This window comes from Argiope bruennichi, chromosome 7 (assembly GCF_947563725.1).
Source record: "Argiope bruennichi chromosome 7, qqArgBrue1.1, whole genome shotgun sequence".
Classification (NCBI taxonomy): Eukaryota; Metazoa; Arthropoda; class Arachnida; order Araneae; family Araneidae; genus Argiope; species Argiope bruennichi.
Genome location: NC_079157.1, coordinates 49,025,949 through 49,039,263, shown reverse-complemented (window position 1 = coordinate 49,039,263; position 13,315 = coordinate 49,025,949). Strand labels below are relative to the sequence as shown.

General features: G+C 30.4%; 1 protein-coding gene across 1 annotated transcript in view; it reads left to right on the top strand.

The window, feature by feature from the left end:
• The window catches only part of LOC129974927 (aminopeptidase Ey-like), a 157,903-nt gene extending 147,243 nt beyond the window's left edge, over positions 1 to 10,660 (top strand). The window contains exons 16-19 of the mRNA XM_056087727.1: positions 949 to 1,116; positions 4,374 to 4,517; positions 4,609 to 4,690; positions 6,352 to 10,660. Of these exons, the coding sequence (XP_055943702.1) occupies positions 949 to 1,116; positions 4,374 to 4,517; positions 4,609 to 4,690; positions 6,352 to 6,504 (547 nt within the window). The 3' untranslated portion in view covers positions 6,505 to 10,660. The remainder of the gene's footprint in view (positions 1 to 948; positions 1,117 to 4,373; positions 4,518 to 4,608; positions 4,691 to 6,351) is intronic.
• Positions 10,661 to 13,315: the final 2,655 nt, after the last annotated feature.

Here is a 13,315-nt window from a genome sequence, read left to right as displayed (position 1 = left end):
TGAATTGGTTTCTGGGTGATTTAATTTGTTAGTTTCTTTCCATTGTAATCTTGTGTGTGTGTGTGTGTGTGTGTAAAATGTTACTATCTTAAGAATATTTCACTAAGTATAAATGATAGGACCTTAAATCCTTATAAAAAATTAAAGGATTAATTTTCTTTGGAAATATATTTACTGACACAAATGGCATAAAATATAATTCGTCCCATCATTTAAAGCCCTTTTCTAATAGTAAATATATGTCTATCTTTAGCTGTTTACAAACTCTTTGTATACCCTTTATATAATTGTCATGATCGGAGAAATACAAAAATCAGATGTTCCAAGAATTATTCATCAGAATCTTCCCAATGGGGGATAATATTATTATATGGAATTTTCTTCAAAATAAGGCAACATTAAATGGAAACAAATTGTCACTAATGTAATGGCTGCAAAAGAATGTTTTGTTACTCTTCAGTCATAAAAGGAGCAAAATGCCATACTAAAGAAAATATGATTCTTGTCCTAATTTTTGAGATTTTTTTAAGACTGTCCGTGAATGCTCGCGTCGAATTGTGCAGGTCACAGGAGCAATTAATTTCTCGCTTTACAAACGTCAATGCTATGTATTCTATGTATCTTGTTACTCGAGAGCTTTTCGATGTTTACAGGTGTCAGTGATGTATGTTCATCATAATATTCCTTGGAAATGCAGTTTTCATCATGAAATAAACTCAGTTGGAAGTATCAGCCAGGGTTACAGTTTATGTTTCATCGTTAGTGTAACCACTGTAAAGATCTATGTTGTGTTTGCCACTCCATGTTCCAATGTAAAATTTATTTTTATAATAGGCTGAAATTTTTTCCCCTTGCATAGTTTGTTAAATTTTTTAGACCCATTCTCTATATAACCCACATTAAATGCTATGCTAAAAATAAAGATTAATCGATTTTATGTTTTTTTAGAGTGCCTCCCAACTTGCGCAGCGTGGTGTACTGCACTGCCGTCAACCATGGCGGACAGGAAGTGTGGGACTTCCTGTGGGAACGCTACAAAACAGCTCAAGTGGCATCCGAGAAGGACAAGTTCATGTATGCTCTGGCATGCGCCAGAGAGCCATGGCTGCTCTCCAGGTAAGCAGTTTTTCGCCACATGCATTCTTCGAAGCAATTATTGACATTAAATTATAATCTATTTCTCAAAATTTTAAAAGTAATTGTGAGTGTTACAATCATAGGAATCAAACGTATTCCTAATAACAATGGGCCCGATTATGCATATAGGTGATAACGGATATAAACTCCCGGATGAATCCAGATAGATATAACTAACTGTATCGGAATGTTTTGCATAGAAAACCATGATCATGTAACCTCCTGTTTTGAAATGATTGATAATATATGAATCTGGGGTACCATTTATCAACGGAATTTGGTACTCTCATGAAAAATATGTTAACAAAATTCTGAATCTCACCCTCTGTCATTATTACATGAATAACAATCGCAATCTGTTTATTGTTTCATTTATGGAATCATCAATATATACCCTGTAAGTTAAAATTCAAAAGCATTTTTTCAACATCATGCTCTGGGATAACATTCATTACAGATGGTTATTGAAATGTTCTATTCTTGGGACGAAATTGCTAGCGTGCCATTTGATTTCAGTGTGCTTTCCAATTATAATATCTTCGACTTATTTTCCAACTTCGACTTAACTATCCAACTTATTTTCTAGATAAGTGTATTTAAAATTTAAAATGTTAATTATTTTCTCAACATCAGAAAAAATTAAAGAAAATTTCTTCATAAATAAAAGAAAATTCGGCGAGCATTTTTGCAAATTTGCGGCAAGTTTATTTAATTCATCAATAGATTTTCGAATATAAAATGAGTGCATAGAATTTATTTCCTTTAAAAAGAAAATAGAAATGTGATAGGCGTAAACAAAAAATTATGGAAACATGCAGTAGCGGATTTTCAAATAGGCAGATTAAATAGCTGCAGGTAGATTTGAATTCCCAATTGCCAAATAAGTTGATAAAAAATACAAGAATTATCAGTTATAAAATATTAGGATAATAATAATACTTTATCAAGTATAATTGGTCAGGTTCCTATATGTTTCAATTGATTCACTTAGTTGTCAGACTATTAATAAAATCGAACATCTGCTTTAATAATATTGTGTACAAAAGTGAATATACCAGGTAATCTGAAATTATAACAGATATATAAAAATAAATACATATTCATAAAGTTAATATTATAAAAATAATAGTCTAGAATAAATTATTGGCTTGTTAAAAACATTATTAAATAGACCATCTTATTAACAGAAGGGCCTCAAAACGGGGATTATCTACAGAATATCTTAATATGCCAATAGAAACATTCAATGAATGCTACAAAATGTTTGATTTATGTGTGGTGTATTAGAGTACCACACACAAATCAAAAAATGTTTATGTGTGGTATACCACAATTCATATATTATGATTTGCCCATTTTTTTCCCCACTGATATTCGATAGGAAAAGACGAGCCCGCAGCTCTGCCACCAACTATGTTCGGGTGTCTTCAGGCGTACACGTTTTGCACGATCAACAAGACGAAGCTTAGTTAACATCATTGCATGGAAAATGTACATCGAAAAGTTCTCTTGTCATCTATAAAATGTGAAAATTTTAAAATACTTTATTCATAGCAACAAAAGGCAAATATGAAATAAAAGTTATTGATAACTTAGCTTGAATAATAAGAAAGATCTTACAAGGACTAAGTATTCTATTTTACACATTACTTCATTACCGCTTTGGCCCCTTAGAAGCAGCCCCTTACATATTCATGGAAGACATTCATTCAAAAGAACCTAACAATTTATTATATTGATTTTATTTTAATTGTGAATCAATAAATTTATTTAATTATAATTTTAAATATTTTAAAATATAGAATATGATTAGGGCTTGAAACTAGATAGCCAATGATTTTGTAATGTAAAATTATAACTTTTATATCCTATGCTATAAATAAAATATATATATATATATTTTTGAATCAATGAAACAAATATTAAAATGAAAGTTAAATACCATACAAAATGTTATGAATTTCATGTTAATTAAGTTAAATTTAAGTACATTACTGCATTTTTTTTATTTTTGACAAATATATAGAATTTTTTTGTATATGATTATTAAAACATATAACATGTATATACTTAGATGTATATACTCGGATGGCAAAAATTTTTTACCAAATCCTCTTTTGAAAAAGTTCTGATTTGCAAAATGGTAAAACATTAATCACTGAACAAATTACTTTTTTCCTTAACTATTTCAATAAGCATGTATCTTCGTTGAGCCACGCAGTGTTGAAATGCCTGATTATTTTTAGCTTCTCGTATACGTAGTATAAAGAAAATACAGTAATCACCATCGAACTTGAGATTTTGATGAATTTTCATGTTTTAGATCTCGATGAGTTCGAAAAATATAAACTGGAAAGTGTCCGTCTGTCTGTCTGTGACAAAGATAACTCAGAAACGCTTTCAGCTAGATGGTTTAAATTTGGTATATAGTGTTTACACCAAATTTTCAGATTTCTATCTGTTAATAAAAGAGAAAGTCTGTCTGTCCGACTGTTCGAATATAAGTTAACATGATACTTACAAGACAATTTTGTGTAAAATCCAACGGCGGTTTGACCGTCGGTTGGTCTGTACTTTCAGAAATTTATAAACGCGATCATTTAAAAATGCAAAGACTTATATAAATCAAATTTGATATGGGATTTTATTACTACGAGTGTAGTTTTGTGCCAAATTTTTGTTCCAGTTGGTTGTGATAAACGTGTCTAAAACAAAAATTCGATTTTTGGATACTATTCATGCATGACAGGGATTAATCGCCAAAAAAAAAAAAAAAACTAGCCAAGGATAATACAATAGAGTCAATGGAGATGCAAAATTCAAGCCAAAATTAATATTTCGTATCTATTGTACGCCAATGCCAGATAAGCCGTTCTCTGGCATGACTAATTTATTGTGAAGTATGCGAGAAAGTTTAATGAAGATCAATATCGCTCGTTTTAATGGGGATGCAAAATTATTATAGCTAGGGTGTTTAAATTCGTTAAACTGGCCCTGATTACACTGAAAAATTAATCTTAATGACTTTGCGTTCCTCTATATAGATTGGATGTTTCTTACAGATTTCAAAGTGCCGAGAAAGAATATATTTGTAACACTTTCGTATCACTCTTCAATTTTAAGGAATTTTATCTATAAGCTTTGAAATAAATAGACTGTCATATAGTTGTTATAACTATGTGCCATTTTCTTTTACAAATTCCAATGGTAATTTAAAAATATGTTTTGCTTTATAGGTACTTGAACTGGAGTTTGACATCCGATTCCGGCATCCGTCGTCAAGACGGGAGCTACGTATTCCGTTCTGTTGGCGCAAAACTGTATGGCCGAGATCTCACTTTTAATTATATTCGGGACAAGTGGGACGTTATCTTCAAGAGGTGAGGAGTGCATTTCATTCTTAAAATGTGGAATTTTATCCCCTTCCAATAATTCCACAAAACTTAAAATATTGTTTGTTCTTTTTTAAAGGTACGGAAAGTCCTTCTTCGCCATCAGTGGTTTACTTAAATCGGTCACCTCATCACTTAATACAGAATTTGAATTATCTCAGGTATGAACTTTATTAGTTAATAAATGAACGTTTTTTTTTCTTTTTCGGTCGGTTGTTAATAAGACACGCAGTAGCTTTCTTTCATTTTTTAAGGCACGCTTAAAGTACGGAGTAATTTTTCCTTTATAAAGTATATAAAGGAAAATTTTTTAAAAAAGAACTGAAAATGCTTTTTACTTTCTCGTATACGTAGTACAGAAAAATATAATAATCATTAAATAATTCGAACTCGAGATTTTGACGAATCTATGCGTTTTAGACCTCCATGAGTTTCAAAAGCTATAATTTCGGAACATACCCGTCTGTATGTCTGAGACAAAGATAACTCAAAAACGATTTAAGCTAGACGGATGAAATTTGGCATCCGGTCTTAGTACTACATTTTCATATCTCTATCAAATTTTGAGTAAAGTATATTCAATTAAAGTCCGTCTGTCTGCCTATTCAATATAAGTTAACACGATAATTTGAAAACAAAGTAAGCTGGATGATAAAATTGGGTATACAGATTTAACATCTATAGTGTAGGTACCTCTCAAATTTTGAGCAAAATCCAATTACAAGTTGACTGTCGATTGGTCTGTACTTTCCGAAATATGCGAACGCGATCATTAAAAAAAACAGTGACTTAAATATATAAAATTATGTATGGGATTTTGTGATTACAAATACAGGTTCATATCAAATTTTTGTATCATTCGATTAAGGAAAACATGTCTAAAACACAAATTTCATTTTTGGATATTATTAAAGCATGCCAGGGATTAACCGCTCGGTAACTCGCCAAGGATGACACGATAGATTCTGTAAAAATATTACATTTACGCCAAAAGTTAATATTTCGTAGCTATTGTATGCCAATGCTATGTAAAGCGTTCTCTAGCATGACAAATTTATTAGAGGGAAACAATTCCCGTTGGTTAGTAAATAAATAAGTAACTTTTTTTCGGTCTGATGTTAATAAGGCATAAATCTTTTTTTTAAGGCTCGTTTACAAGTAATAATTTTTCCTTTATAAAGTATATAAAGGAAATTTTCTTTAAAAAGCTCTGAAAATGATTTTTTATTCTTATGTTTTTGTTTGCTCGTTTTCTTATGTGTCTGTTTGTCTGTATGGTACAAATTATGCATCGATTTTAAACTTTCCTGATGAAATACATACTTGAAAATATAATCTGGACGACAATGAAATAATAACTCATTTTCTTGTCTGTTCGGTGCAAAGTTCAATATTGTGTGTAACCCATTGGAAAGTTATTTGAAATTCTGTTGCAAACAAATTATTCTAAAAAATAGACAATAATTATTTAATTGAAAAATTTTTATGTGTCCCGTATCTCAAATGGATTCAAAACTTTTAAATACCTTCTCCTAGCCTAATACGGATTGTTTTGAAATTTTGTGATTGTGAATTTTTAAAATTCCATTTTTAAACCAGATTTATAAACCCATGGAGATTGTCCTGAAAGTTTATGATAGTGAATTTTTAAAACTCACAACACAAATTTTCGAGACAATCTGTATAGGACTAAAAAAAATTATTTTCTACTTTTTAATCCGTTCTAAAAATGAAATGCATTAAAAAAATATTTAAATAATTATTTATGTACTAACCTAAAAAAAAATTAAATCCACTAAGTAATGTATAAATTATATTTCAGCTGAAGCAATTTTACGAGAAACACAAGAATAATTTGGGTACAGCTAAGAGAGCCTTCGAGCAGACCATCGAGAACGCTGAAGCGAATGTCCGGTGGATGGACACCAACTACGCACACATCGTCCAATGGCTCGAGAACACTAGCACCAAGTGACCTTCATAATCATCCACTGACTGACAGAAAACCTGGGAATATCTTAGCCGAAACTGCAGATCTCATTTCATCAAATTGCGCTTATGTGGCTAAAAACGAATGGTCACCTTACAATTTAAGAGATCAAGTGGCGATTCATTTTCGGCCATCTGTGATTCGCACCACACTTTCGTTGTCAATTCTCAATGAAAATATCAGAAAGGCGCTGGTAATTCTCTTCAGTACAAATTGTGTAAATCTTATATCATTTCACAAATCATATTACCTCGCGTTGTTGATGTTATATTTCTATATATATATAGATATATGTATATCGATGCCAATTCAGTTCTGCGTATGCCGTATAACATTTAAATATATGTTGACTTATACCATGCTACGATATAGGCAATGGTTTACTAAAATTAAACTGACACAATTGAACAAATATTGACTTCATGGAACAAAAAAAAAAATTACTACCAAAATTAGATGAAAAGAAGTCATAGTATATAAAATCTTTTCAATAATCATTAAATTATCATTTTTTTACCATGAATCGCCTCTTTAGTGGGTTTTCAAAGGATAAAAAACCGCAACGATTTCCGAAATGATTAGCTGAACTATGATTTTGAAACAAATGTTGTCACAATTCACTGAATTTTTTTTTTGAAGCATGTTAAAATTATGCTATCATTGAAAACGCGAGTTCGCAAATTGTATAGACTAAGTCTATGGTAAAGGATACCGACGTGCTCTGATTTATCTTGGCATCCTTTTGGTAATGTTTTGCACTCATAATAGTCTAGTTTTCACTTATTTGGTTCAAACCTTGTACCTTTCATTAGTTTTATGGAAGATACGAGTGAATATCAACACGGTCTAATTTTTATTAATATAATTGTTTTCTCTAAATATTAGTAGTAATACTACTAATACTAATTAATAATAATAATAATAAATATTACTAATGATACTAGTAATACAAGTAACTAATGTTGTTTATGCACAGAAGTATAAAAACTATATGAAAGTAATTACTAAACATATGATGCAGCAATTAAATAATTCTTATTTTTCTATGATTTTCGTGCCTTTATTAGATAATTTATGCAGTCATTGAAAATTGTTACTGAGCATTTGTTACTTTCCCATCAACTACATATGGGGAGATGATTACTTAATGCCCAAAACGTATAAATATGTAAGCTTTAACGGAATATGTGATTTCGTAGCTAATTTTTTTTAGTTATATCAAAATAATATTAAGAAGAAACACACAAGAAAATTATTTTCAATAAATTGTAATTTTTATATTTCCTGAATTTAGGTTTCAGGATTTGATCTTTTCCGCTGTATATGTGTTCTAGATTAATATTACATGTAAACCGTAAAAAATAGGGGGGGGGATAAATCCACAAATTTTATTTATTTTTGTAAAAATATATTTCGGTATGGCATCTTTTTGGCAAAAGGATTCCCAAGGCTTAAACCAATCAGAGCACGTCGGTATCCTTTGCCATAGACTTAGTCTGTACAATTTGCGAACTCGCATTGAAAACTGTGTATTTTGCATTGGATTAAAATATTATGCATGGCAGATGATGTGAAATAGTGCGAGAGTATATAAATATTTGCTAATTTTATATTTTTTAATATTATTATGATAAATGCTTATCTAACTAACGATTACATCAAGTATAGCTGTAGCATTTGAATAGAAGATATGCATTCAATTATACAAATGTACGAATGCACATCTATGGAGTAGACGATTGAAAATTACTGTGAATCATCCATTTTAATGTAAAAAAAAGTTATATAAAAGAAATTCTCATTTTCAATTACAAATTTAAAATCCATGAAAGCAATACTTGAAATTTTAGAAAATCCGAAAACTGGCTGATTAGCTCTTAGCTTATTTTGATACCTACAACTATGATTCCATTATAAATAATACCATTCTAAAACTAGTTCATCCGTTTTCTTTTAATATTATTTACCATTTACTATCTTTAAAAAATTAAACTAGTGAATTTTTTGAGCTTTACTAAAAAAAACTTATCTCTTTCAAACAATATTAAATGCATACTAGAGAACATTTTAAGAAAAATCATGCAAAGAGTTAAGCTAAAAAGTTTTGAAAACTTTTCAAAATACATATTACTAGAAGTATTATTACAACTTTAGAAAAGAAGTCTGTTTTTATGTAATGTATTCATTGTGTATAGATGTTCATTGTATGTTTTATCTTACATGAATTTATCAAAATGGTGAATAAAACAAATAATAATAGGTTGTTATTTTTTGGAGAAAAATATACGATTTGTAAAATACTATAACCTAAAAATTCATATTTGTTACTATACTTTCGATCTCATAGTTGCAAATCAAATCAATTTCATTATTCTTATTAAATATTTCAAGTTATTAAAACTTAAAATTTGATAGTTTTTGGACAGTTCGTGGCCTTTTAATAAAAATATCTGCCAGTAATATTTCGAGGAATCGTAGTATAAATAAATACAAAAGACTGAAGATGCTTATTTTATTTATCTATGAAAAACTTAGGAACCATTTCTTTCCTTTTTAAAATTATGTAATGTAGCATTTCTACAAAGCAAAATACATAAAACGAGCAAAAGGAATCTCTCCAGTGTTTTCATTTTTACGCATCTTTTTTTTTTTTAATTCTGATTTTTTATCTTTAACATAATATGAAAATTTACAAAAACCGATATACTACTCAACATATTATAATTATTTTATGTCATTTTCATGCAAAATAAAATCGCGAGAGAGCTTACACGAACTTGCAACGGCCATAACGTATAAATTTCATAATGAGAAGAATTTTTATTTTAAATCCCTTAGCATACATGACCGCTATTTTATTCTACTTTTAAACTTGAAGACTGAAACAAAATCCTTCATAAGATCCATAATTCTATCTTAAAATGACGAAAAATCTACAAACATCTCAAGCATTGGATGGACCATGCAATCAATAAATAATGCATTTCTAAAGTGGAAGGTTACGCGCAATAAGTATAGAAAAGCAAATAAAACAGCTAAAAGATTAATTTATAGCTGAAGTTTTCATAACATAACGAATCTTTCGACCCTCCCCCCCCCAAAAAAAAAGGGAGAGAGAGAGGGAGTTGGGCAATGATTTAAAGATAAGGCTTCGAAACTCCCCCACCCACAAAAAAAACTCCTTGCCCAAGTAAACCGAAAAACTCTACTAAAAATCCATCATGTACGTGAACTCGTGCATAGGCCAGCCGCCATGCCGAAAGTTAAGAGGTCCTCATACCAATTTGATGCAGAAGTTTGGAGAAAAGGATATCAGTCCAGATTTTGTCCTCGTTATCTGACCGCGTTTTAAATCATTTATCCCAACATAACTCTTATGTTACTTCTAAATGAGATATTAATATATTCGAAACACTGGATATAAGCGAGTCAGAATTAATTAGTTGAATTATGAAATTTATTGTTCAAAACCAATTAATAAATTATATATATTGCTTTCACTGTATACATTTAAATTTAATTCAATATTGTATGTATCCAGATTTCCATTTCAACATTTTTAGACTAGCATTATATAAATATTTTTTAATAAAAATATAAATCATTTGACATTTTTATCTCTAAATTGCAGAGCATTAGCTAATTTTCTACTTAATACATATGACTTATTTTACAATATGAACATATAATTATATGAATGCTTTCAATGAAAGGCCAACACATAAATTCAATTTTTTTCTCTTTAATTATATATGGAATCTTCAGTAACATAAAACATATTCAGAACATCTGCATGAGAAATACACATTTAATTAGATAACATAATTCATGGGAAGGCATTTCGAATAATTTCCTGACTGAAGTTTGTTATTTACAATATGTTTGATATATATGTTCTGTAATATGCATTTTGAAACTCCATGTGTTACAGAGAAAGCTAATATTTTGGGAAATCTTTTAGCAGAAAAATTAAAACATGCGGGTTTGATTATGGCCGCGTATATCAAATTGCAATCGAAGTGGATGAGTTTTACATTCCATTGTACACGAAAGAAATCGGGCAATTCTGGATGTATGAAACATACTTTTCCTGTATTTACACTTTTTATTGAAAATAAAATACAGTTTATTGTAGACGTTATATTTGTTGTCAGTGTGTATGTTTATGGTAATATGAAAAAATATATATATATAATAGGGGAATCATCTAAGCATTCTTTTTTTCGTGTGGAAAAATATTTAATAAAATATTTTAAATTATTTTATTATTATTTAAATTATTAAATTATTTATAAAATATTTTAAATTATTTTAAATTTTTTTCAAAAATATAAAACCCTGTAACACCGAAAAAAAAATGATATTTTTCTTAAAGTTAATCTGTGCAAAGTATTAATGAATTTTCTAGCAGTAAACTAGTCAAATATTCAAAAACACGTAACACCGAAAAAAAATTATTACTTTCTTAAAGTTTTAATGCAAAGTATTAATGAATTTTCTAGTAGCCAGCAACCATTTCAAGTATAAAGTTGCATAACAAGTGTTAAATATTTTTTTTTGTCTGTCTGTCGTCCTATTTGACTAAAATAGCGAAAAATCTCCATTACTATTTTGTCTTTACTGGACCCTACAAAATTGATGCCCTCTTGTAAGGCCCGCTATACTCTTTTATCCCCAAATTTCGCCACTATTACTAGCAACATACATTTTCTTTAATAGTTCTGAAAATCTCGAATAAACTGAAAGGATATGATTCAAACATTCGTTTCCAGGAGCGATTTAAATGGAACATTAATCTCCCGCCTAGTCTTAAAACGACCTAGAATCCAGAATAGAATATCAATCATAAAAAAATATTTCCTTTGGCAACATGAACGGCTCTTCTGTCCCTAATGATTCTGGAAATACGTCTTAAGAAGATCGAAATCCTTTTCCAAGTACAGGGCCATATTTCTTGAAAGAAATTTAATGCATTAAAATGAGGGGAATCTCAAAAGAAGTTCGTAATATTTTTCTGAAGAGCTTTTATTTTCTTAAATAAAAAATTGCTGTGCGATTCAAGATTTTAGAATCTGGAAAGAATTAGCTCATACATATTTATTTAATAAATCAGCAAAAATAAATAAATAAAAATGCACGAACATATTAAAATCTATCCGTCTTTGATGACCATTTTATGGGTTTCGTATTATTTGTTGAGAATTATAGGTCATAAAAATTCTCTTTACACTAAGAAAGAATGCACTAAAGAATTTAGTCATTTTGCACACTTTAAATTCCATTTTACTATAACATGTTCATGATAGAATGCTTAATAATCAGATGTAATCATACTCTTTCATATACATTTATATATAAAGCGCGCTTTGAGTTTAGCGTCATCGTATATTGGTGAAAAATTGAGTATATATTTTGTGCCTCTTCCCTTTTGCCTATTTGAGTCTACTATAATTCGAACAAGGTATAAAATATTGGTGTCACTTTCACATATGAAATTTTCTTTTACCTTGTTGACTGCGCTTTTTAATTCTCGCTCTTATATAATTGAATCAGAAAATTTTAGCGGTCTGTGATGCGCGAGGATAGAACCTGGGACCTTATGGTTCGCAGTCCACTAACATGACCATGATACCAAAACAGTTTCTCGGGTAACAGACCTGTTAACTGGCTTATATGCTAGTCACCACAGACTCTCCCTCCAGTGAGTCGGAGGTGAGACGAACGATATGGCTGTTGAGTGGTGATGTATTTAGCTGTTGATTCTAATGCGCCTGTACCCAGTTTGAGTAGCGAGTGTGTGTATGAGTGAGTGGTTGCTGATGCTGATACGCCAAGTGAGTCTGGCGACTTTGATTGCTGCGTCAAGTCAGTCTGACGACTTTGGTTGCGGTTTATGCGCGGGGATAGAACCTTGGACGTTATGGTTCGCAGTCCAGTAACATGACCATGATACCAAAACAATTGTTCGGGTAGCAGAACTGTTAACTGGCTTATATGCTATTCACCACAAAATCAAAGTTGAATACAGTGGATGCATGGGGAAACAGTCTGACGACTCACTAACCAGTAATGGCGCTTTATTCTATACGAAAGTACAAAATTCAGACAAAATGTACTCAAAAACAACATTTGCAGTAAATGGCAGCGTACAAGCAGCGAATCTGTTACAGATATCACTAAGAGCACAAAGCGCTCAGAGAGAACTCGCACAATTATTCTATTAAACTGAACTCAACTGACTACTGGCTTTAATACTAACTGACTTCCCACCCATCTCCCGGCTTTTTATAGTTTCCCTAACAGGCAAAGAAGGTTCTGGAAAAATATCTATTACTCGCATCCTAAAAAGGTTATCGCTAAGATTCTTGCTGATTCTGGAATCTTAGCGATAACGCAACATGAACGGAGTACAACAACGTCAAAAGTCATTGGCTCGGAATTCATAATTAAATGTAAAGTCCTCTCTTGCCAGGAAATTTACTGCACTGGGATGCAACTTTACGAATCCATAATAATACAAACAAATCGCCTGTGACAATCAATAAGGTTACGAATTTGCTCCAATACTTTTTGCAGTACATAAACAAAATAGAATGTACTTTTCTAAATTATAATTTGTGCCTTCTCTTTGTAAACTTCTCTTTGTATTCCACAAAAAAAACGTAATCGCCAAAGAATTTAACAACGAGAATTTGATGTATCTCAGGTTTTACTCCGCTTCGAAAATATATGTTTCGAATTATAGTTCTGTGTCCGTTTGAGTGCATTATTTATGTTCGGGGATAAAAATTTGATA